General features: G+C 38.4%; 1 protein-coding gene across 18 annotated transcripts in view; it reads left to right on the top strand.

The window, feature by feature from the left end:
- jakmip3 (Janus kinase and microtubule interacting protein 3) overlaps nt 1-22868 on the top strand; it is a 325135-nt gene that overhangs the window by 221582 nt on the left and 80685 nt on the right. For 8 of the 18 annotated variants that reach the window (XM_063071774.1, XM_063071775.1, XM_063071788.1 and 5 more), the window contains 11 exons: nt 567-629; nt 784-882; nt 1467-1565; nt 1691-1750; nt 2672-2737; nt 3031-3099; nt 3187-3264; nt 7578-7781; nt 14894-14959; nt 15801-15845; nt 18607-20191. In XM_063071774.1, coding sequence (XP_062927844.1) covers nt 567-629; nt 784-882; nt 1467-1565; nt 1691-1750; nt 2672-2737; nt 3031-3099; nt 3187-3264; nt 7578-7781; nt 14894-14959; nt 15801-15845; nt 18607-18735 — 978 coding nt within the window. In that variant the 3' untranslated portion in view covers nt 18736-20191. Of the gene's footprint in view, nt 1-566; nt 630-783; nt 883-1466; nt 1566-1690; nt 1751-2671; nt 2738-3030; nt 3100-3186; nt 3265-7577; nt 7782-14893; nt 14960-15769; nt 15846-18606; nt 20250-22868 lie in introns of those variants that run through there. The other 10 variants (XM_063071791.1, XM_063071789.1, XM_063071785.1 and 7 more) reach the window with 5 other exon arrangements.

Genomic DNA, 22868 nt, shown 5'->3' with positions numbered 1-22868 from the left:
AAAGCAACATGATCCCACCAATGTGTCAGAGTGAATGCCTGCAAGAAAATGGGTCTCAAGGTGTTAAATGGTGACATATTGTATACAGTACATATTTAGATAATAGATTTATTTTGAACTTTGAACTTTAGAGTGTACCTTTCAAGAAATTTTGTCTGAAGCCTACAAGGCAGCCTGGCATGAAATATTTGTCTTTACCTAAAATATGAACTCAGCTGCTAATTCACCAATTAAATGGTTAGTGCATAAAATGTGATCTAATTAAGGTCAGCAAACTGAAGGCAAAAAGTTTGAAAACACTTGGAATTCAGAGTTGGTGGTAAAATAAAATTTGGATCTCATTTACAGAAGTATCAAGAGTGATCATGTGTGGAGGAACATGATTGCAGATGAGAATGAGAAGCAAAACGTTGAAGATGGAGACATTAGAAAATCTGAACTAGAAACAGAAGAGAAAGCAACTATTGTTTTTTTTTGATACACGTTTGTTGTAGTGGGGTAACTGCACCTTTATATTAAATGCTATTTACCTGCAATCATAGTAAGATTATCATTATATTATGTAGGATATGAAATGGATCGAGGAGAAACAAGCTCTCTGTCGTTGGAACCAAGAATTACTAGAAAAGGTATTTTTTTTTGTACAGAGTACAGGTAGAACAAGAAAATGTTCTGCCATTAACTGTAGTTTCTATTTTTCCTGTAGCCTGATTTTAGTCTAAGGCATCCTTATTGCAATATCCAGAAGTAAGATTTAAGTGAATCTTGTCTGCACTGTCATAGATTCGGCAAATGGAGGCTGAAGAAAATCGCCTTAAGCATGAGGTACAGGACGCAAAGGACCAAAATGAGCTTTTAGAGTTTCGCATATTGGAACTTGAAGTAAGAGGAACAGAAGTATCTTTTAATCATTTCCATTTTCTTTGGTCAAAATGAATGTACTAATGTTGAGCTATAAGAGGAGAATTTCTTTGGTTATTGCATAGTCTGATAATATTCATGAGGATATATTCTGTTTACCTATCCTTTTAAAGAAGTGGTCCCCAACCTTTTTTATGCCATGGAGCCCTACAATTAATCAAGAAGTTTGTGGACCCCTGCTTTAAAGCATCATTACAATTTGACTGTGGATACCAAATCAAGGCAATCTTCACAAACTATTTAACGTCATTGATACAGAGAGGACATGAACAGATTTTTGTTTTGCAAGCCTACAGATCACATTATAGTTACATTTCCATTACAGTTCTTTTAAAATAACTGTTGAACTCTCCCTCTTATCTAATGAGAAGTTATTCTGAGGACACTGGTATTTCTTAAACTGTTATCTCAAATCTATTTCTTAAGTTATTAACCTTGTTAAATATTTCTGAATATTAATTTTATTGTACTAATTGAAATGTTATAAACTTTGAATGAAAATCATCAGATGCGCATTTTACCTCAAATGAAAACTCATCTTTCAGGAACGAGAACGGCGCTCACCTGCTATCAATTTTCATCACATCCCATTTCCAGAGGAGACAAGTCCACTTCAGGTCTACTGCGAGGCAGAAGGAGTGACAGTAAGTACCCTCTGTTGCTGAATTTCTCTAATAAACATAGTTTTATTCATTTTAATTGTCACAGATGACTATGCTAATGCAATTTGGTAAATACATCTTCTTAAATTTTTCTCACCTTTTGTCAGGACATTACGATAGCAGATCTTATGAAAAAACTGGATATTTTAGGAGATAACGCCGTAAGTGTATGTTGCTTTTCTCATCATGGCTATTTACCTTTATATTATGCAAGCTTGTAAGTGTGGAAAGTGCAAGGATGAATCAAAGAAAAGTTTTATCTATCCTTCTAAATTACTGGATTATACAACCTATATACATAGAGTCTTCCTCCCAGGATACATCTACCACAATTTGAACCTCACACTACAGAATGCCATAGATTTAGCTAGGTGCTCTTTTCAAAGTCAGGAAGTGATATTTTTAAGGAGACACTGAAAAGTACATGAATTATTTTCAATTTCATCATGGAATTTACATTTAAAGCATTTTCAAATAACTGAGATAGCTAAGCATTGACTTAGATAAGGGTGCATTGCTTGCAAACAGAAGCTAGATATGAATGCAATTTATAGAGGCTCTCTGATCACCCCATTTGGTTCTCTGTCTTAATATGTTTGGAGATACTGGCAAAGTTACACAACCTCATTAATCGCTGAGCCCAATCTCATGCAGACAATATCTCATATAATCTCATAAATTACTGAACTTAATCTTCAACACCAGATGATTAAGGATCAAGTTATTAAAGGCAATTAATCATCGAGACAGAAGCTTGTTTTTACACCCTCATTGTATCTAAAAATACTTTTGTCATGTTTCCAATGATTCAAATCAGACATTTTGTGCATAATTGGCGATCCACCTTATCCATTTCCACAGGGTTTCTTACATCTTCCACATTACTTTCAATGGATGTGGGAATGTTAGTCTGAGGGTGACATGCATGTATGTCCCAGACCCAGATGGGCTGCATAACTCAGTACCTGAGGAGACGATACACGCAGGGGGTTAGCATGGTATAAGCAAACAAGCATGCAATATATAAATCAAAAATACTAGAATGTTTCATTTTTAATTTGCTATCTATCTATTTACTTATCAATTAGAATTTGACCAATGAGGAACAAGTGGTTGTGATTCAGGCCCGAACAGTTTTGACATTGGCAGAAAAGGTAACATTTATTTTTCTTTATTGCACTGGTTAACATGAAACAAACTAGTAACAATCCTCCCGGACACCAAAGGGATAAGAACATTGAATGGGACAAGAATTCATTATTAATTTGCATGTGTATTGCACTTAGGTAACAAGGAAGTTACAGAGAAGAGAGTAAAATGTAAAACTAAGCTTTAATTTCAAATGGTTGCTTGCACTGAGTAGAAGGATGGTTAACTGAGTTAGAAAAATAAGCCTCATTTGTTTCATCCTCTTTCTGTGCCCAATCATGTTTCATCCAACTTCCAGTGGCTACAACAAATTGAGGTGACAGAATCTGCTCTCCAGCAAAAGATGAATGACATTGAAAATGAAAAGGTATGCATTAATTACATTTGATAATAATGACTTTAAAGATAATATATAAGAGATTTTAAAGTTCCTTAATTAGCTCTTTGTTTACAGGAGCTGTTCAGTAAACAGAAGGGCTACTTGGATGAAGAATTGGACTATAGAAAACAAGCTATGGATCAGGCTCATAAGGTACAGTTTTCTTTTCAGTAAAACTTCACTCTTAATTAAGAGGGCATATATATTTTTTTTAATATTTGCTAATTGCAAAGGAGTCCTGTTCCTTAATGGACTTTGTAAAGGCACTTGAGAACTCCAGTATCAGCATGTTCCCCTCAACGTCATACACTATCCCAACTTGATAACTTATCTGAGATCCTTCATTGTCACAGGCACCACACTCTGCAGAGAGTGGTGCGGACAGCCCAATGCATTTGTGAATGTGAACTTCCCACTATTCAGGACATTTAGAGGGACAGGTGCCCAAAGGATCATTGGGGACCTGAGTTATCCCAACCACAAACTGTTCCAGCTGCTACCATCCGGGAAATGGTACCGCAGCATTAAAGCCAGGACCAACAGGCTCCGGGACAGCTTCTTCCACCAGGCCATCAGACTGATTAATTCACGCTGACACAATTGTATTTCTAAGCTATATTGACTGTTCTGCTGTGTATCTTACTGTACATACTATTTATTACAAATTATTATAATTTGTCCATTGAACATTCAGACAGAGGCATAAAGATCTTTACTCTTCCTGTATGTGAAGCATGTAAGAAATAAAGTCAATTCAACTCAATTCAACTGTGGGACGACCATCATCAGAAAGACAGGAGTGATTCAAGCCTGTGGATTGTCATAATCTTCCCATGATCATTTAGGATAACATGATAACTGCTGATCTTGTTGGCAATACCAAGATGTGAAAATACAGTAAATTTTTTTTTATTGATTGTGATATGAAAGGGTCGATGTGAAACATTTGCTTCACCCAGTAAATGGTCGAGGTCTGAAACTTCATTCTTGAAAGCTTGGTGGAGGCAGAATCCTTGACCACATTTAAAAAGTGCTGGGACATCTATGTGAAAAATAATGACTTTGTAGGGCTATTGATCAAATACTGAAGATGGATTTAGATTGAACAGCTCATTTTCAACTGACACAATCATAATGGACAAAAAGCCTTCCTAGCATTCTGTAAATTTTCTATGTCTCTAACCTTTCTGTCTACAGGCATTATTTCTCCTCACTTGGTCAAGGTATATTGTGATATACTGCGATCATGATATCACTCTTTTCGCAATGAGATAAGCTTGAACGATCCTGACAGTTGTATAAACAAAATACTTTTAAGATAATTAAACTCTTTTATCGGTCTAAGTTGTCAGAAAAGTGACAAATTACTAGAATGGTCTCTGTCAGATTTTATCAAACACAATACTGAATGATCAAATATTTTACCCTGCTAGGCCCATACTGAAGTGACTGGAAAGTATTGAAAATTGTACAGTACACTGGTCAATGTTCACCTTTAATTAGAAACTTCTTAGCCATAGAGACGTAAAATGCAAGGAAAATAAAACAAAATGGAAATTTAAAATAAAAACAGAAAATATAAGTCAAGCAGAAACTGTGGAAAGAGAGACAGAAATGCATTTTCAGGTCAAAAATCTCAAGAAAGCAGTGAAAGGCCCTCAGACCGTTCTGGTATGGAATGGAGCAGAAAAGAATTATACATTATGTTCATTGTAAAGAAAAGCTAATTGTCAAAGAAAACTTCAGAACGTTCAGACCCCTGATCCAGTCCCTTTATACATCCATGACTCCTTTGATGCTTTCTGCCTTTTTGATACTTCCCTGGTTCATCCCAACCAGCCCAGCTTTACCATTTACTAGTCCTTTGCCTGGCTGAACTTCCTCTCATAATGAACTCATGTATTACAGATCCAAGGTGTAGCTATGGGAACTCACATGGGCCAAGCCGCTCCTTTCTCTTTAAGGGATACATGGAACAGTCTTCACCTCACTCATGCTTCTCTTTTCTGCTACATTGACTGAGATGGTGTTGCTTCCTGCATTTATACAGAACTCAAAAAATGTTTACCTGTCCTATCAAGTTCTACCTGCTCTCATCTTCACCTCTTCTACCTGTTACTCTTCCTTTTCACTTTGGGACATAGATTTAGGGTGAGAGGGGAAAGACATAAAAGGGACCTGAGGGAAACTTTTTTCACACAGAGGGTGGTGAGTATATGGGACAAGCTGGTTGAGGCAGGTAAAATAATATCATTTAAGACTCACTTGGTCAGACACATGATGGGGCGGGGCTTAGAAGGATTAGATTAGATTATGAGAACACTCAGTCCTCATTTATTGTCATTTAGAAATACATGCATGCATTAAGAAATGATACAATGTTCCTCCAGAGTGATATCACAGAAAAACAGGACAAACCAAAGACTACCACTGACAGAACCACATAATTATAACATATAGTTACAGCAGTGCAAAACAATACCATAATTTGATAAAGAACAGAACATGGGCACGGTAAAAAAAAAGTCTCAAAGTTCCTAGTCGATTGACTCCCGAGTCCCCGATAGCAGGCGGCAAAAGGGAGAAACTCCCTGCCATAAACCTCCAGGCACCCGACAACTGCTGATGCCTTGGAAGCAGCCGACACTGAGTCTGTCCGTCCAAAAACTTCGAGCCTCCGACCAGCCCCTCCGATACAGCCTCCCGAGCACCTTTGACCTCGCCCGGCCGCCGAAACAAGCAAAGCTGAGGATTCGGGGCCTTCTCCTCCGGAGATTCCGGACCACACTGTAACAGCGGCAGCAAAGTGGGCCTATGGGCCAAACACAGGAAGTTGGGACTTGTGGGGTAGGCAGTGTGGTTGGCATGGACTCATTAGACCACGAGGCCAATACCCATGCTGTATTGCTCTATGACTCTGTCTCTGTTTCAGGAGGTAGGTTTACAACAAACACCTTTTCCAAACCTACTGACTCCCTTGGCTCCACTCTTCCTTCCTCCCAATCTGCCTGCAGTAAGGACAGCATTCCATTCTCCCAGTACCTCTGTCTCTGTCATACTTGCTATGATATTGAGATGTTCAACATACCTCCCTTCTTCCTAAACTGTGACTTCCCCTTTACTACATCTCATTAAATTCTCACACCTCTAATCTCACTTCTTCTACTCGAGGAATTAAAAAGAATAGGGTTCCTCACTTTCCAACAGCACTCTTCTCACCATATCAGAGATTCCTTTTCTCTTTTCTACCCTTTCTACTGCCTGTCTGCAACCTCAAACTAACTTGCTTTCTCTCTTTCTCAGTTCTGACAGAAGGTCGTAAAAGAAAATTTAATATTGTTTCTATTTCCACAGATGATTCCTGAGCTACTAAGTGCTTTTCAGCATTTTCTGTATTGAGCTACAACATGCAATAACAAATATCAGTTCTTTAATTTTATTTATTTAATGATACATTGCAAAGTAGGCCCTTTTGACCCTTCGAGTTATGTCACCCCTGCATCCACTGACAAACCCAATTAACCCAATCTAATCACGGGACAATTTACAATGACCAATTAATCTACCTGGTATGTTTTTGGACTGTGGGAGGAAATTGGAGGACCCGGAGAAAACCCATGCAGTCCACAAGGAGGACATACAGAGTCTCCTACAGAACGGCACCGGAACTGAAATCTAAATTTTGGAACACCCTGAGCTTTAATAGTGTCAAGCTAACCACCACACTACCATGGTGCCAATTCAATTCTCTACAACTAAAGTCATATATTTAACAATTTCTCACTTGCAGGTCTACACTTTAGAAGAACATTAGCCTATGATTTACAGACCAGTGGCTTGCCTGTGCAACAGTTGATAAGAAGCAACTAAATATCATCATCTAGTTTTGGCAACTGTGAAAAATATTGATTATCTAAGGTTTTTGACCTTGAAAAAAATAAGATCAATTAAAAGGTATTTAAACTAATGGTAATGTTTTTAAAAAAAGTTTAAAAATGCAACTCAAACATTTAAGAAGTTAAATAAACTCAAACTAGTTTAGGAAAAGTTTAATTGAACTGATATTTGATTACATCCCTTTTTGTCATCCCCCTTCATTGTAAAAAAATATGGAAGATGGCCCCATGCCAACTCTAAACTGGAACAATAGCGCATCCTCATTACAAGTGGGGTTCATTGCCATGGCTTTGCCCTGCTTCACTGGAATCCTGAAAAAATTCAGCATCCGAGCAGAGCCAGGAAACTATTGTGAACAGCTAACTACAGCTGCATAAGTGTAAGAATTCCAAAATTAAATTCTGTTACATGGGGTCTCTCAGCAACGTATGCAGAAACTGCCAGTATTTCCCCATGAAGTTGAGGCTGTTTGAGAAAACACAAGGTACCTCAGCGCTAGGAATGAGGGTCAGCTTTGTACCTGCAGCGCTTTATGCTCTTGAGCAACACGTATGTTTGTTTCACAATAGCGGATTCTGGAGCTGGAAGCCATGTTATATGATGCATTGCAGCAAGAAGCAGGGGCAAAAATGTCGGAGCTTTTGTCGGAAGACGAACAGGACAAGCTGAAAGAAGCAGTGGAACAATGGAAGCGGCAGGTCATGAGCGAGCTCCGAGAACGTGACGCACAAATCCTGAGGGAGAGGATGGAACTTGTCCATCATGCCCAACAGGTAAGAAATTAGTTATCTGTTCCCCATACCAACCAACACTCATTCAGGCTAAACAATGGTCTGTAAATATTCTCTACATTGTGGGTTTAGAGTGACAAAGCATGCTACATGTCATCCTGAGCCAGAGCTTGAATTAATATTTGCAGCAGAATTGCACAAAAGACAGAAGAGGCTGGAATCTTCTGCAACAATCTGCCAGAGGACCTCAACAGATTAAGCAGCTTCTGTGAGCGGAAAGGAATCCAAAGTTCAAAGCACATTTACTATCAACCCACTATATACAACTTGAGATTTGTCTCCTTACAGGCAGCCGCAAAACGAAGAAGCCCAATAGAACCCATTGAAAATAAAGACTGTCAAAGACTCAATGTTCAAAAAAAAAGTAGGAAATAGCATTCAGAAGTGTATTCTTCAATTCTTCAAGTCAAAACCATGCATCAGTCCCAATCTGATGGGGAAAGGATGGTCGCAGATGGAGCAAGGTGGGAAAGAATAGAGAAAAGTGAGACAGAGGCTGGTACGTCATAGATGGAACTACTTGGGTGAGGACGACCGACAAATGGAACCATGTGGGAGAAGAGGAGAATGGGATAAATGAACAAAAGGACAAGAAAACCAGGTGGATGTTTAGGTGTGCATGGGAGGGGAACACTAAGGACATGGGTTACCTGAACTGGGAAAATACAATCCTCATCTGACTGGATTGCAGACTGCCCAAGCTGAAGAGAAGATTTTGTTCTTTCAATTTACCTTTGGCCTCACTTCACCATAGCAATGGAGAAGATGAAAGGTGGACAGGCCAGAGTAAGAGTCATGTAATTAGAAGGTCAAGATGGCTATTGCAGTCAGAGAGTAGGTACTCCACAAAATGGTCACATGGTCTACGCTTGGTTTCACCAGTGTAGTGCAGGCCACATTACAAGCACAGACCTAGAAGACCACCTTTCACCTACAGCTTCTAACCCATCCTGTCTTCCACCTTTCCTCTTTGCTCTCAATCCTGATTCAGAGTCTTTGCCCAGATGTCAATTCACACCTTCTCCCTGCACAAATGCTACCTGACCCACTGAGTTCTTCCAGCTTTCTAGTTTTTGTTACCCAACAGGTAACAAAGCTCAAATGCACTTTGAGCCAGGTCATCCTTGACCTAGTGGGAAGAAAACCCCTTTCCTAATGAGAATGTATAAAAGGTCCTGGTCACTTGCACACTTCCAGATTTTAAAAAATGAGAATGGATGAGGTACTCATCCTGCAAAACAAAGGATCCTTATGCAAAAATATTGAATTGAGCTTCTAGTGTTTTCCAGGACTTGTGTGGGAAACTTACCAAAATATTGCATACGTTGGGGGTAGCCATAGAGAAGGACAAAGACATCCTCCAGGTACATTAATTATCTTCCTTGCAGGAATAATCTGTCAGACTCTGCAGCACCAGATTCAGACATTTTGTTTTGCCCTGTGAGAACTTTCTCCCTTTTTCCTACACAGGGGCTTCGGCTTGCTGTCGCATGCTGTGCACTTGCTGAAAGAAATGCATCTAATATAAAAGAAGTTAAAATGATCCATATGTGAAATGCAAGCTGCCATGTAGAATTCCATCATTCTTAAGTATATTTCCTCCACGTGCAGAATTCTCATCCCTGTTCAGTGTATCGTACTCAGTGCAATGCCAACCAATTTTATTTGTATTTGATGGTGCCCATCATTGTCTTGAAATTGATATAGACCCTTTTTGGGTATGCTGAAAGTGTACCACAGTAGTACCAGCACCTCATCAGGTGACCCACAAATAATGAGAAATTGTTTTAAAGAATTGCTTTAATAATGAATCATGTGGTTAAACTTCTGAACAGCAGATACCTGCAGAGTTTGCATTTGTTACCGTATTTGAAAGTTCAAATTGCAAAGTAACTTATAGAATTTTATAATGAGATTGCACTGACTACTGGCATAGACTTTTCTTTCTATATTTGACCCCTAATATTTGTTCCCAATGAAAGTTGCTCCCTGCATTTTCGGTCTTGCTTCATGTATGGCTTACAGTGGACTGAAAAGCTTGAGCATGTACATATTAAGAAAGAGGATGTGCTGGAGCTTTTGGAAGGCATCAAGTTGGATAAGTCACCAGAACCAGACGAGATGTACCCCAGGCCACTGTGGGAGGCGAGGGAGGAGATTGTTGAGCCTTTGGCGATGATCTTTGCATCATCAATGGGGACCGAAGAGGTTCCGGAGGATTGGAGGGTTGCAGATGTTGTTCCCTTATTCAAGAAAGGGAGTAGAGATAGCAAAGGAAGTTTAAGATCAGTGAGTCTTACTTCAGTGGTTGGTAAGTTGATGGAGAAGATCCTGAGAGGCAGGATTTATGAACATTTAGAGAGGTATATTATGGTTAGGAATAGTCAGCATGACTTTGCCAAAGGCAGGTCGTGCCTTACAAGCCTGATAGAATTTTTTGTGAATGTGACTAAACACATTGATGAAGGTAGAGAAGTAGATGTAGAGTGTATGGGTTTCCGCAAGGCATTTGACAAGGTACCCCATACAAGGCTTATTGAGAAAGTAAGGAGGTATGGGATCCAAGGGGATGTTGCTTTGTGGATCCAGAACTGGCTTGCCCACAGAAGACAAAGAGTGGTTGTGGACTGGTCATATTTTGCATGGAGGTCGGTGATGTGGTGTGGTGTGCCTCAGGGATCTGTTATGGGACCCCTACTCTTCGTGATTTTTTTAAATGACTTGGATGAGAAAGTGGAGGGGTGGGTTAGTAAATTTGCTGATGACACAGTGGATAGTGTGGAGGGCTGTCAGAGGTTACAGTGGGACATTGATAGGATGCAAAACTGGCTAGAAGTTTCAGATGGAGTTCAACCCAGTTAAGTGTGAGGTGGTTCATTTTGGTAGGTCAAATATGATGGCAGAATATAGTATTCATGGTAAGACTCTTGGCAGTGTGCAGGATCAGAGGGATCTTGGGGTCCAAATCCATAGGACACTCAAAGCTGCTGCGCAGGTTAACTCTGTGATTAAGAAAGCATACGGTGCATTGGACTTCATCAATCATGGGATTGAGTTTAGGAGCTGAGGGGTAATGTTGCAGCTATATAGGGCCCTGGTCAGAACCCACTTGGAGTACTGCGCTTGGTTCTTATCGCATCACTACAGGAAGTATGTGGAAGCCATATAAAGGGTGCAGAGGAGATTTACAAGGATGTTGCCTGGATGGGGAGCATGCATTATGAGAATAGGTTGAATGAACTTGGCCTTTTCTCCTTGGAGCGATGGAGGATAAGAGGTCACCTGTATAAGATGATGAGAGGCATTGATCATGTGGATAGTCAGAGGCTTTTTCCCAGGGCTGAAATGGCTAGCACGAGAGGGCACAGCTTGAAGGTGCTTGGAAGTAGGTACAGAGGAGATACCAGGGGTAAATTTTTTACGCAGAGAGTGGTGAGTGTGTGGGATGGACTGCCGGCGGCGGTGGTGGAAGCAGATATGATAGGGTCTTTTAAGAGACTCCTGAACAGGTACATGGAGCTTGGAAAAATAGAAGGCTATGGGTAACCCCAGGTAACTTCTCAGTTAAGGACATATTCAGCACAACTTTGTGGGCTGAAGGACCTGTATTGTAAACACAAAATAATCTGCAGATGCTGTGATCAAAGCAACACTTTCAGTATGCTGGATGAACTCAGCAGGTCGGGCAGCATCAGTTAGAAACGATGAGTCGACGTTTCGAGCTGGATCCTTTCATCAGGGCTGAAGAATGAAAGATGGGGAAGGATTTGAAGAATGCTTGTAGCTTCAGTCTTTCAAATTACTGGTCTTTCAACTGAAGCTACAAGTATTCTTCAAATCCTTCCCCATCTTTCATTCTTCAGTTCTGACGAAGGGTTCCGGCCCGAAACGTCGACTCATCATTTCTAACAGATGCTGCCTGACCTGCTGGGCCTGTATTGTGCTGTAGGTTTTCTATGTATAATCATTTCTCTTATCCTGATGTGATTTTGGGCCTAGTGAAGTTACCCTCAAACTGCCCAGATGAGGAACAATGGACCATGTTAAACTAGACATGACAATGTTTCCAACAGAAGCAATTGATATTCATCAGTTCACAGGGAAATACAGCCTGGAACAGATTTTAGTGCAGCATCCCTCTCACACTAAGTTCCATGTGGAATCCAGCAGAGGATTCTCCGGTGTTTTGCAAGGCATCTGCTCTCCTGTCTCATGCTGGCCAGAACTTCCATAGCAAGTGAATGGAGGCTAGGAAGGTAATGGGAAGATCAGTTTAACCAATTTCCCCCCGGGATCAATAAAGTATGAATATGACCATGAGTTATTTATCATGCACATTTTTTTTGTGTTTCAATGTATTTAGTTATCTTTTAGTATTTCATTGTGCTAACTTAAAGAAAAGATTTTAAATTCAAGTTAATTTTAAAAGTTTTTAAATATTCCTGTGTGACAGAAATTTATAAGCTCTTATACACCCCCACCCCCCGAACATTTTTACAGGAGGGAGGCTTTGCCCCAGCCTTTCCTCCTAGCAAGGGCTGTCATAGAAACATAGAAAACATAGAAAACCTACAGCACAATACAGGCCCTTCAGCCCACAAAGCTGTGCCAAACATGTCCCCACCTTAGAACTACCTAGGCTTTACCCATAGCCCTCTATTTTTCTAAGCTCCATGTAGCCATCCAGGAGTTTCTTAAAAGACCCTATCATTTCCGCCTCCACCACCGCCGCCGGCAGCTCATTCCACGCACTCACCACTCTCTGCATAAAAAACTTACCCTGTCATCTCCTCTGTACCTACTTCCAAGCACCTTAAAACTGTGCCCTCTCGTGCTAGTCATTTTAGTCCTGGGGAAAAGCCTCTGACTATCCACACAATCAATGTCTTTCATTATTTTGTCCACCTCTATCAGATCACCTCTCATCCTCCGTCACTCCAAGGAGAAAAGCCCGAGTTCACTCAACCTATTCTCATAAGGCATACTGCCCAATCCAGGCAACACCCTTGTAAATCTCCTCTGCACCCTTTCTATGGTTCCACAACCTTCCTGTAGTAAGGCGACCAGAACTGAGCACAGTACTCCAAGTGGGGTCTGACCAGGGTCCTATATAGTTGCAACGTTACCTCTTGGCTCTTAAACTCAATCCCACGATTGATGAAGGCCAATGCACCGTATGCCTTCTTAACCACAGTGTCAACCTGCACAGCAGCTTTGAGTGTCCTATGGACTCGGACCCCAAGATCCCTCTGATCCTCCACATTGCCAAGAGTCTTACCGCTAATGCCATCATTCTGTCATGGAATTCTCACATGGCCCTAGCAGAACATTGACTGCTTTGAGGCTATGCTAGACCTTGATAGCCGTTGCTGAGAGTGGGAAGCTGAAGCTGATTAGATCATTCATTTGTGGTAGTCTAATGCAAGCATCAGCAGAGTACATCTCTCATGAAGGACCATATTAAACATGATTCATCACAATGAGTTTTTCAGGTTATTAATTTTCTTCTCTGAAGTGCTTTTTAAAAATATTTTACAGGACAGAACAATTCGAATGCACTTTTATAGTTTCCTTATTTAATTTAGAATCACACATCTGGTCTCAGGGAGATTCATCGTGTACACTTTAAAAAAAAACGTCATTATAGCTTGCAGTATTAAAGAAAACAAGAAAAGCCTAAAACATAATAGATTTTATTCCTTAAGTACTAGAGATACATATTTAATCAACAAAGGAATAAAGATGGCTGCTGTCCAAAGTGATGCCTGAAAATTAATAAAATCTGTAAAGGGACTAATTGCAATCCCCCCTTCACTGTGATTGGTTACCATGGAAACTGGGTTTGCCATCATGCTCAGTTGAATTCTCTCATCCTCGCCATCATTTTACTGTCTTAAATCAGCTCTTCGAGTATATTTCTTTACATTTCTAACAGGGTTATGTGTTTAAGGACAAATAAACCAAAAAAAAGCAACCATTCTTGAGATACTGTTGCTAGAATTCTGGCTGCTATTTTAACTAGGATTTGCATTAGATTGAGATTTTTTTTAACACTTAACATTTAAGGAACCTGTTAACATAATCATTTATGGAAATTTATTTCAGAATAAGGGTCTCAAAGGTTAATAAGACATCAACATGGTGACGGGGATTCTTTGCCAGCGTGTGCTTTCGCATGGGAATTAATATGACTAAGAAATTACAAATGTCTAGTGCAGTTGGATAATATTCTCACATCTCCTGTTTTTAAAAGTAGTGTTATTTTCAATACATTAGCTTAAATGATGGATTGAAAAACATTCCCTACTACGGAGATATTAATATACACAGAATCTACCAATATAATGCCAGTTCTAAAACTGTGTCCAAGTAGTGTCAATCTATTGCTAATGGTACATACATTTCTTCCATAGAAAATATCCTACACCTGTACTGATCATCCCACAATGATATTAATGATTGTAAATAATCAATTTATTAGTTTATTTTTATTTTATACAGTATTGTGCAGAAGTCTTAGGAATATATATATATATATATATGTGTGTGTATAGCTATGGTGCCTAAGACTTCTGCACAGTACTGTACTTGGAAACATGGAGTGGAGGGAGAGCTTGCAAATCTGGTGGAAGCAAAGAATGTTGGGAATGGCCAGGGTGGAGTGCTGCGGGAGGGGTATGAGAAAGGTGGCATTGGTGGCACAGATGCAGACACACCCAGCCCTGAGACACCAGGCAAAGTCATTTGATTCCAAACAATTGGTTTATTGATCATTACAGAGTGTCTCTGTGGTGCTTTCTGCTACTTTCCTCTTTACCCTGCTCCTTTCCCACCTTCAGTCCACAATAGAGACCCCTATCGGAATCAGGTTTATCATCACTCACATATGTCATTTAATTTGTTTGTTTCTGCAGCGGCACTACAGTGTGAAACATAGAATTCTAACAGTATTGTGTAAAAGTCTTTGGCACCCTAGCTATATACAGCATACATACCTTAAATCTTTGCACAGTACTGTATCGGTAAGATTATTAATAAATACACTACTGAAACACTGTTGTACTATAACTTAACATAAGCACCTCACCTTACAGAGAATCAAAGAATTAGAAGAAAAAATTGAAGTACAGAAAAGACAAGTTAAAGAGCTAGAAGAAAAGGTAAGATCAACTTATTCAAAGTGTGCTTAATGTAGTATTGTTGATGAGTTAATATTTAACTTTTTACTCAGTTAGAATATCTGTTGGAAATTATTTCATAAAGGCAATATGTTTAATCTATACACAGAAGACATAAGAACATAAAAATATTATAAATAAGAACATAAGAAATAGGAGCAGGAGTCGGCCATCTGGCCCGTTGAGCCTGCTCCGCCATTCAATAAGATCATGGCTGATCTGGCCATGGACTCATCTCCACCTACCTGCCTTTTCCCCATAACCCTTAATTCCCCTACTATGCAAAGATCTAGTCAAACTTGCCTTAAATATAATTACTGAGGTAGTCTCCATTACTTCATTGGGCAGAGAATTCCACAGTTTCACCACTCTTTGGGAAAAACAGTTCCTCCTCATCTCCATCCTAAATCTACTCCCCTGAATCTTCAGGCTATGTCCCCTAGTGGAAACAACGTTCCTGCCTCTATCTTATCTATCCCTTTCATAATTTTATATGCTTGTATAAGATCTCCATGTAATATCGCCTTACCAATTTAAATCCATTCATGTTTCTTTTCCATTGGAAGCTGTTAAATATTCTATTGTACATTTTGCTTTTTGAAACTATTATAGAAATAGAAATCTAGACAAATATAACAAATTGGACTTTTTAATGTTTTTTGCTGTTTCTTCTCTCTGCTTGATATGGCAGGTGATTTTTGTTTCAGTTATTTTACTTCTGTTATACTTCATATCACTTTAATTCTTGTCTTCTGTCTGTTCTTCCCTATTTCCTTTCCTGTTCATTTTCAGTTTTTGTTTTTGTTTTTATTTTTTTCTTTAGCATTCATTCTTTGGTCGTAATTCTTCCAGGCAGCCAACAAGGAAGGTAAGCCAGCTATTTTAGTTGAATATCTTTCATAAATGAGACATGAAGTAGGAAATGAATGTTCCTAGAGAAATTGGAGTCAGGTCATTAAGAAATAACCTTGGATTATATGATACTTTGCTGATTATGTTTTACTCTGTTGTGACGCATTTTGCTTTAATATATCCAGAGGCCTTCATTTTGGTGGAAGGTGCAATACCTTTGCTAATCCATCCCCACATTTTCCTCCTGTCACATATATTAGCCAGGAAGGATCTTTCTCTTGTAAATTGTGATATCTTATATTTTTCTTTTTCCTTTTGTTTCAGTTTCAGGATGTTCTTTTCGTTCCATTAGTTTTCAATAAAATATTTTCAGTTATTATTAAAAGCTATCAAAAGACCATTACTATTTAGTGTTTACAATATACAACTTGATTGAAGTTAATGAGAACACGTGTATGTTCAAATTCATGTTAATTTATGTTAATTTACCAATGTCAACTTTGTCACTGCCTTCATGCTACAGGCCAGCTTGCACAACAGATAAATGAGATTGACCAATAGTCTGTAAGTTTGCTTTGAAAGCTAAATTAATGAAATTACAAGTTCTACATGACTGATAGTTTTGTCAGTGTGATATTTTAATTGCACAAAAATATATAAAAAGATGATTTTTCCTTGACTAGAGTGGACTGGCAGGTTCCTAACTGGTGATTCAGTAAACCAGATTACCTACCACATATTAACAATAAGTATCCCCCATGAAATTTAGGTAACACATTAACTAATATTTTGAGATAACAAATTATCATTGCTAGTAAATGATACCATTTATAAGTGCTCATGCCATAAGACTGACTACTCTTGAATAGCCCTCATTATAGATTAATAAGTCAAATAAATGTAGATTTACTTCATCCATAAACATTAGGTAAATGGCATTTTCAGATGAAGGTTGGTTTTCCTTTTCAGACATCTTCATTCGTCACCAAATCCAAGTACTAAATCCATTGTTTTCAAAACTGTATTTTAAAATTCTCACAATGGTATGGAATAAGGTCAAGACTGTTTACACTCAGATTTAGTCTTCACATTTATGTGTCATCTATAAGCATTATTGTCTAATTTAACCTCTAATATTAAATATGATTAGTTTTATTTTCAAAGATTACATATTTAATTATCCATCTTGTGTTGTTACATTCTGCCATTTAGCATCTTCTCAAACTGATGATTAGTTATATGACAGAGGAATATGTCCTTATGTAAACAAGGATATAGTAACTTCAAGACCAACTATGTATCTGCTTGTTTTTGTTTAGTTGACTTTTCCTTTCAGAATTTTCAAAGAGCTTGATTGGAACTTGACTGGAACAATAAAACAGCTTTTCTTGATTGAGTTTTTATTTCAATCAAACTCCTTATCTAGTTTCTGAAAGTTCCTGTTGAAACATACGGTTAAGAAATTCTGCAGCATAACACAGCAGGTTGTACATTATATGGTAGAAGCTGAACCCAAGTCTGACTGTTAAGTCCCAGAGAGTCCATGGTGCATTATTGGCAGTGTTGCAGTAATTGGTTTCTTTGTGCAACTGTGCAGTAGTACTGAAATAATGAATATAATGCAACTTGCCCAAAATTGTTCTGTGTATACGTGGCTCACAGGCTATGTCTGCCTTACAGACTGAAGTAGGTTTTAGTCAAGGAGTTGAAGCCTATTTTGGCATTAATGTAGAGCTTGAACATACTACGTCTACTTCCAGGACTTTTTCCCTTGCTGATTGCTCCCACCACCTACTCTCTTTCCATTATCCTCAACTAGCATCCCACAATCGACTCACAAGCTGACCAGCAAGCCCCTTACACCAAAATGCCAAAACCTCCCTTTGTCATCTGTCTGTCCTACCATCAGCCCTCACCACATCAACCTTCCCTTTCAAATCTGTTTTTTAATGCCCTTCCTTTCTGGAGTTCAGGCTTTGCAATGGCAAGAGCTTGTAATGAAACACAGGTATTCAGTGTCCATAGTGTAAGTCTGTTCTATTGTTTTGGGCCCATTTGTGATAAAATATCACTGCCCCAAGGTTTCACACCCTTGCACAACACTGCAGTGCTGTTTTAAGGGATCTTTCATGCTGCATTTCTAAATTTGTAAATGGAACTTCTTTCTTAAAAGATATACAACAGTATCTACTTAACCTTCATCCTTTTTTCTTTCAATATTATGCATATTTTTTTAATTTGTAAAGAAAATTTAAATTCTATCTTGAATCTCATTGATTTATGTAAAATTAAATACTCTATAGCACATCTCTGCAGAAATACTTGGCTTGTTTTCCTTTTTTTTCATCCAGTTGTCATCATAGTTGTAAATAACAACAGTCTAATCATAGATGGTTTTAGAAACAATGAAGACATAATACTGACAAAATAAGACACACTCTTAGTATCAAACAAATCAAATTGTGCTTACTTTTAAATTTAAATTTCATCACTGATTGAGTTTATATAATTAATGTACAGAAAATATATACAGGTATAACAATATCAATTTTTCTATAATTAGTCATGTAATATATATTGTTAATTTAACCAATGTACAAAGTTACTTGTGATTATTTACATTAAAATATCAAATTTGCAGTCCCTAGTGGTTTACAAATTATGCAGGCGCGTGCAAAAGGGAATAACTGCAATGTCATTCCCAAATAAGGTATATAAAATGTTACTTTTATCATTGTTTATTCCAAAGTACTTGATTGTGAAGTTGTTTTACACAGGCTACAATGAAGGAAAGACAACTGCATACTGTAATAAATGATCAGATTACAGTATTATCCCAAGAAAGGCCAACAATAAACCAAGACATTAAGTATTTGAAAGAACACCTTGCAATACAAGGAGCATAGAACATGCACGAAGAATATTCAGGGTTCGGAGGCTATAGAGCCAGACGTAATTTGGAGCTTCAAGAACCATATCCTCGATTTGGAAGATGAGTTCAGTAAAAATGCAACAAAACCTATAAAACAAACGGAAAATGTAATGGACCGAAAGCAAACATTAGAATGTTAAGCCAACGATAAAAGATTTTGGAAAATTGACTTCCCTGACAGGAGATAAGCACAGAAGAATATACAACATGGGTGAATGAACAGTTTTAATATTTAGTGAATGAAGAATTGACCTTAAACTTTCCTGCTGTGCAGGATACTGAAAAAGCTGCTTCAGTATAGAGGCATGGCTTCCATCCATCACTCATTTCTACTTCATGCACACTGCTACATCAGTAGTTTGTTATAGCTGCAGAGGCTATGAAACCTTGGCAGCAAGACTTTTAACAAGTCAGCGAGAATAATTTATTACTGAACATGAATCATCCTTAAGTTGAACCATATCGATGTCACTGCAGAAACATGAATGACATATGAACGTGTGTTAACCAGTTGTCCTGCAAACTTTGAAATGAAATTCTACCCAGGTAGAACAAATATGACATGCTGCTATGTTAAAGCTGTTGCCGCTGAAGCAAGAAGATAAATTCAAAGAAGGCACAAAAAACTGAATATAAAGTTACAGTAATTTTTTAAACCTTTGAATATAATGTAAAATTGTTAATAATGTTTACAAAAGTAGGCATTAGAAAGAAAGGAAACTTGAAGACTTTTGGGCTTAGCTCATATGATTCCCAGCAAATATCGGGATGCAGATTCACAATGAATTTTCCAAAGAATGGGAGCTATGTGATTTCAAGAGTTTTTTTTAAAAATCGCCAAAATATAGATAAAAAATGTACTTGGAAAAATATGCAATTGGAACGTGGAGAAGATCCTGCCAAACAAGTACTGGAAGAAAATTGAGAGGAGTGATTAGAATGTAATTTAGGTTGAAAAGAAAATGCAAGGCATGCAGTCACTTTAAAATAAGTTATGTGCAAGTATTAGGGAGAAAATAATCCAACACCAGGAGATAAACTGCAGTTAATAATGATCTGGTGACGGACAAACAAGAAATGAAAGAGCTTAATTTGTATCCACCCCACAGTACATGAGACAAGATGGATTCTTTTCTCTAAATGATAACAATCGGAAAAGTGAAACAATTTCAAAAGGATCAGATTAATATATATGAATTCTTGCAAATAAATGGCACAGTCCTGGAATTTGGCACTTTAGATAATGAACACAGGGAAGGAAAATCCTGATAATAAACCATCACAAGCCCATGTGACGAACCAGATATAAAGTACATGCATTGAAGGAGATGCAAGAAATAAGCTGGAAGCAAACTGAGAGGATCCTCCATTCTTTCCCCAAAATAATAGCCCTGATGGATCTGGAGAAAGTTCATTCAGAAGTGTGGAAGGTAACAAATGCATTGTTGATCATATTTATTATTGCTGAACCTCTTGCTTAAAAGCACTATCTGGTGTTCTCACCAATCTTGGGAAAAATATGTTTTCTATTAATGTTTAACTTGTACAGCCCTGGTGTATTTGTTTATAGAATGACCCCACTAAATGTTATATTAATTTCTTTAAAATATTTTATAGTCAAGCGCATCATCTTCATTTGTCTTTTATATGTTCTCCAATATTGTATTGATTGGGTTTCAAAATTCCTTCATCTGATAAACAAAAAAACACCCAAACTACCCACTAACCCCTAACTTCACTGACTGCTGATTAGCATAGTCCTCAACCCATATGGTTTTCCCAGTGTATTGTGCATTCTGTATCAGGATTTTCCTATAAACCATACAATCTGACATCACATTATCATGAGAATTTGGCTCAGATGGATATACTGATTCCACTAACACATTTTAGTTTGATGTTGCCCATTGAATTTTATATTAGCCAATACTTGAAATGATTTTGCAAGACCATTTTGCTTAAATAACCTCCTTTAAATAAGCATTCATTTAAAATCAGCTGATCTTCATTGTTTGAGATTCTCAAGGTAAGGAGTCCAAAATATAAATTATCTGTCTGGTAAACTCTGTACCAAAATGACCAGCAACTAACCTGCAAACTAGCACACTAACATTAACAACTAATGACTAAGCTAGCAAGTTCAGGGGACCTTGGCTGACGAGAAATATTGAAGCTCTGGTCAAGAGAAAGAAGGAAGCATGCATCAGTTTTAGGAAATTGGTGAGTGAATCCCTTGATGATTAAGAACACCCTTATGAGGAAAACCAGGAAGGCAAAGAGAGGGAATGAGATGAATCCGGCATGTAGAGTAAGAAAAATGCTATAGTTATATGAGTAAAAGGGCCATATGTATGTCCCCTTTGAGATCAGCAGGGCCACCTATGTCTTGAACTTCCAGAGATGTGTGGGATTTTCAATGAATATTTCTCCTCTGTTTACTGAGGAGAAAATCATACTTACTCAAGAGGTAAGGAAGACTAGTGGAGATGTGTTGGAGAAAATTCATATCAGAATCAGAATCAGGTTTATTGTCACCGGCATGTGACGTGAAGTTCCTCACTGGAAATTCATATTACCAGGGAGGAATTATTTGCAAACTTTTGGCACATTAAGGTGGATAAAACCCCCGGGGCTTGACTAACTTCATCGTCAGATTTTGTGAGAACAAATTGTGAAGTCCCTTACAGAGATATTTACGACACTCTTAGCCAACGGTGAAGTTCCTGAAATCTTAGGGCTCCTAGAGTTGTTGCATTGTTTAAGAAGGCTAGCAAGGATAAACCACTGAAGTTACTGGAGGGAATTCTGAGGGACAAGATCTACTGCACCATCATTAGGATGGACAGCATCTGATTAGGAAGCATTCGCATCGCTCTGTGCGCGGAAAATCATATTTGACTGACTTTTTAGAGATTTTTAAAGAAGTAACTAAATAAATAGATGAGGCTAGGACAGTGGATGCTGCTTGTTTGAACATTCTCAAGGCCTTCGACAAGATCCCGAATGGTAGGCTGCTCTCTAAGGTTAGGTCTCAAGGAATCTTGGGAGAGTTAGGTAGATTCAAAATATGCTTGGAGGTAGAAAGCAGAAGGTGTAGTTGAACGTTGTTTCTTGGAGTGGAGGCAGTTGACTCATAGTGTGCCACAGAAGTCAATGTGGGAACCTTGTTATTCATTACTTATACTGTATAAATGATCTGGATGCAAATGTGCAAGGCTTGATCAGTATATTTTCAGATGATATGAAATTAGGAGGTATTGTTGATAGTGAAGAAGATTATTGTAGATTAATGGAGAACTTTGAATGGTCAGGCAAGTGGGCCGAGAAGTGGTAAGTGAATTTCAATACAGATAAGTGTGACGTGATGCTTTCTGGAAAGTCAAACTAAACCCACGTGGGACTTGCAATCTGAATGACAGAGCGGTAGGGAGTGTAATGGAACTGAGGGACCAGGGAATGCAAGTGCATATTTCATTGAAAGTGGTGTTACAGGTATACAGGGTGGGGAGAAAAAACATTTAGCATGCTAGCCTTCATCAGCCAGGGCACTGAGCAGAGGAGTTGGGACGTTATGTTGTAGTTGCACTGTATAAGTTGTTGCTGTGGCCACACTTGGAGTATCGTGCACAGATTTACAATGATATTGCCAGGGGTAGAGGGCCTGAGTTATAGGAAGAGATTGTCCAGGCAGGCTAGTTCTTTAATTCTTAGAACATAGCAGAATGAGGGGTGATCTTACAGAGATGTTTAAAATTATGAGAGGCATAGATAAAATGGATGGTGGCAGTCTTTTTTCCAGGCAAATCCAAAGCTAGAGGCCATAGATTTAGGGTAAGAAGGGACCTAAGAGGCAACTTTTTCACAGAGGGTGGTGAGTACATGGAATGAGCTGCCAGATGAAATGGTTGAGCCAGGTACAGTAGTGTAATTTACAAATCACTTGAATAGGTATATGGAGGAAGTTCAGTGAGAAAGATGAGCTGCACACAGGAATTGGGGACTAGATGGGAGGGCACTGTGGTTAGCATGGATTCGATAGGCCGAATGTCTGTGCTTATGACTCTAATTGTATTAAGTATTACTGCAGGGAAATAAACCTTTAATAAT

This window comes from Mobula hypostoma, chromosome 19 (assembly GCF_963921235.1).
Source record: "Mobula hypostoma chromosome 19, sMobHyp1.1, whole genome shotgun sequence".
NCBI classification, from domain to species: domain Eukaryota; kingdom Metazoa; phylum Chordata; class Chondrichthyes; order Myliobatiformes; family Myliobatidae; genus Mobula; species Mobula hypostoma.
Note: the sequence above shows the minus strand (reverse complement) of the source record. Positions and strands in the feature narration are given on the sequence as shown.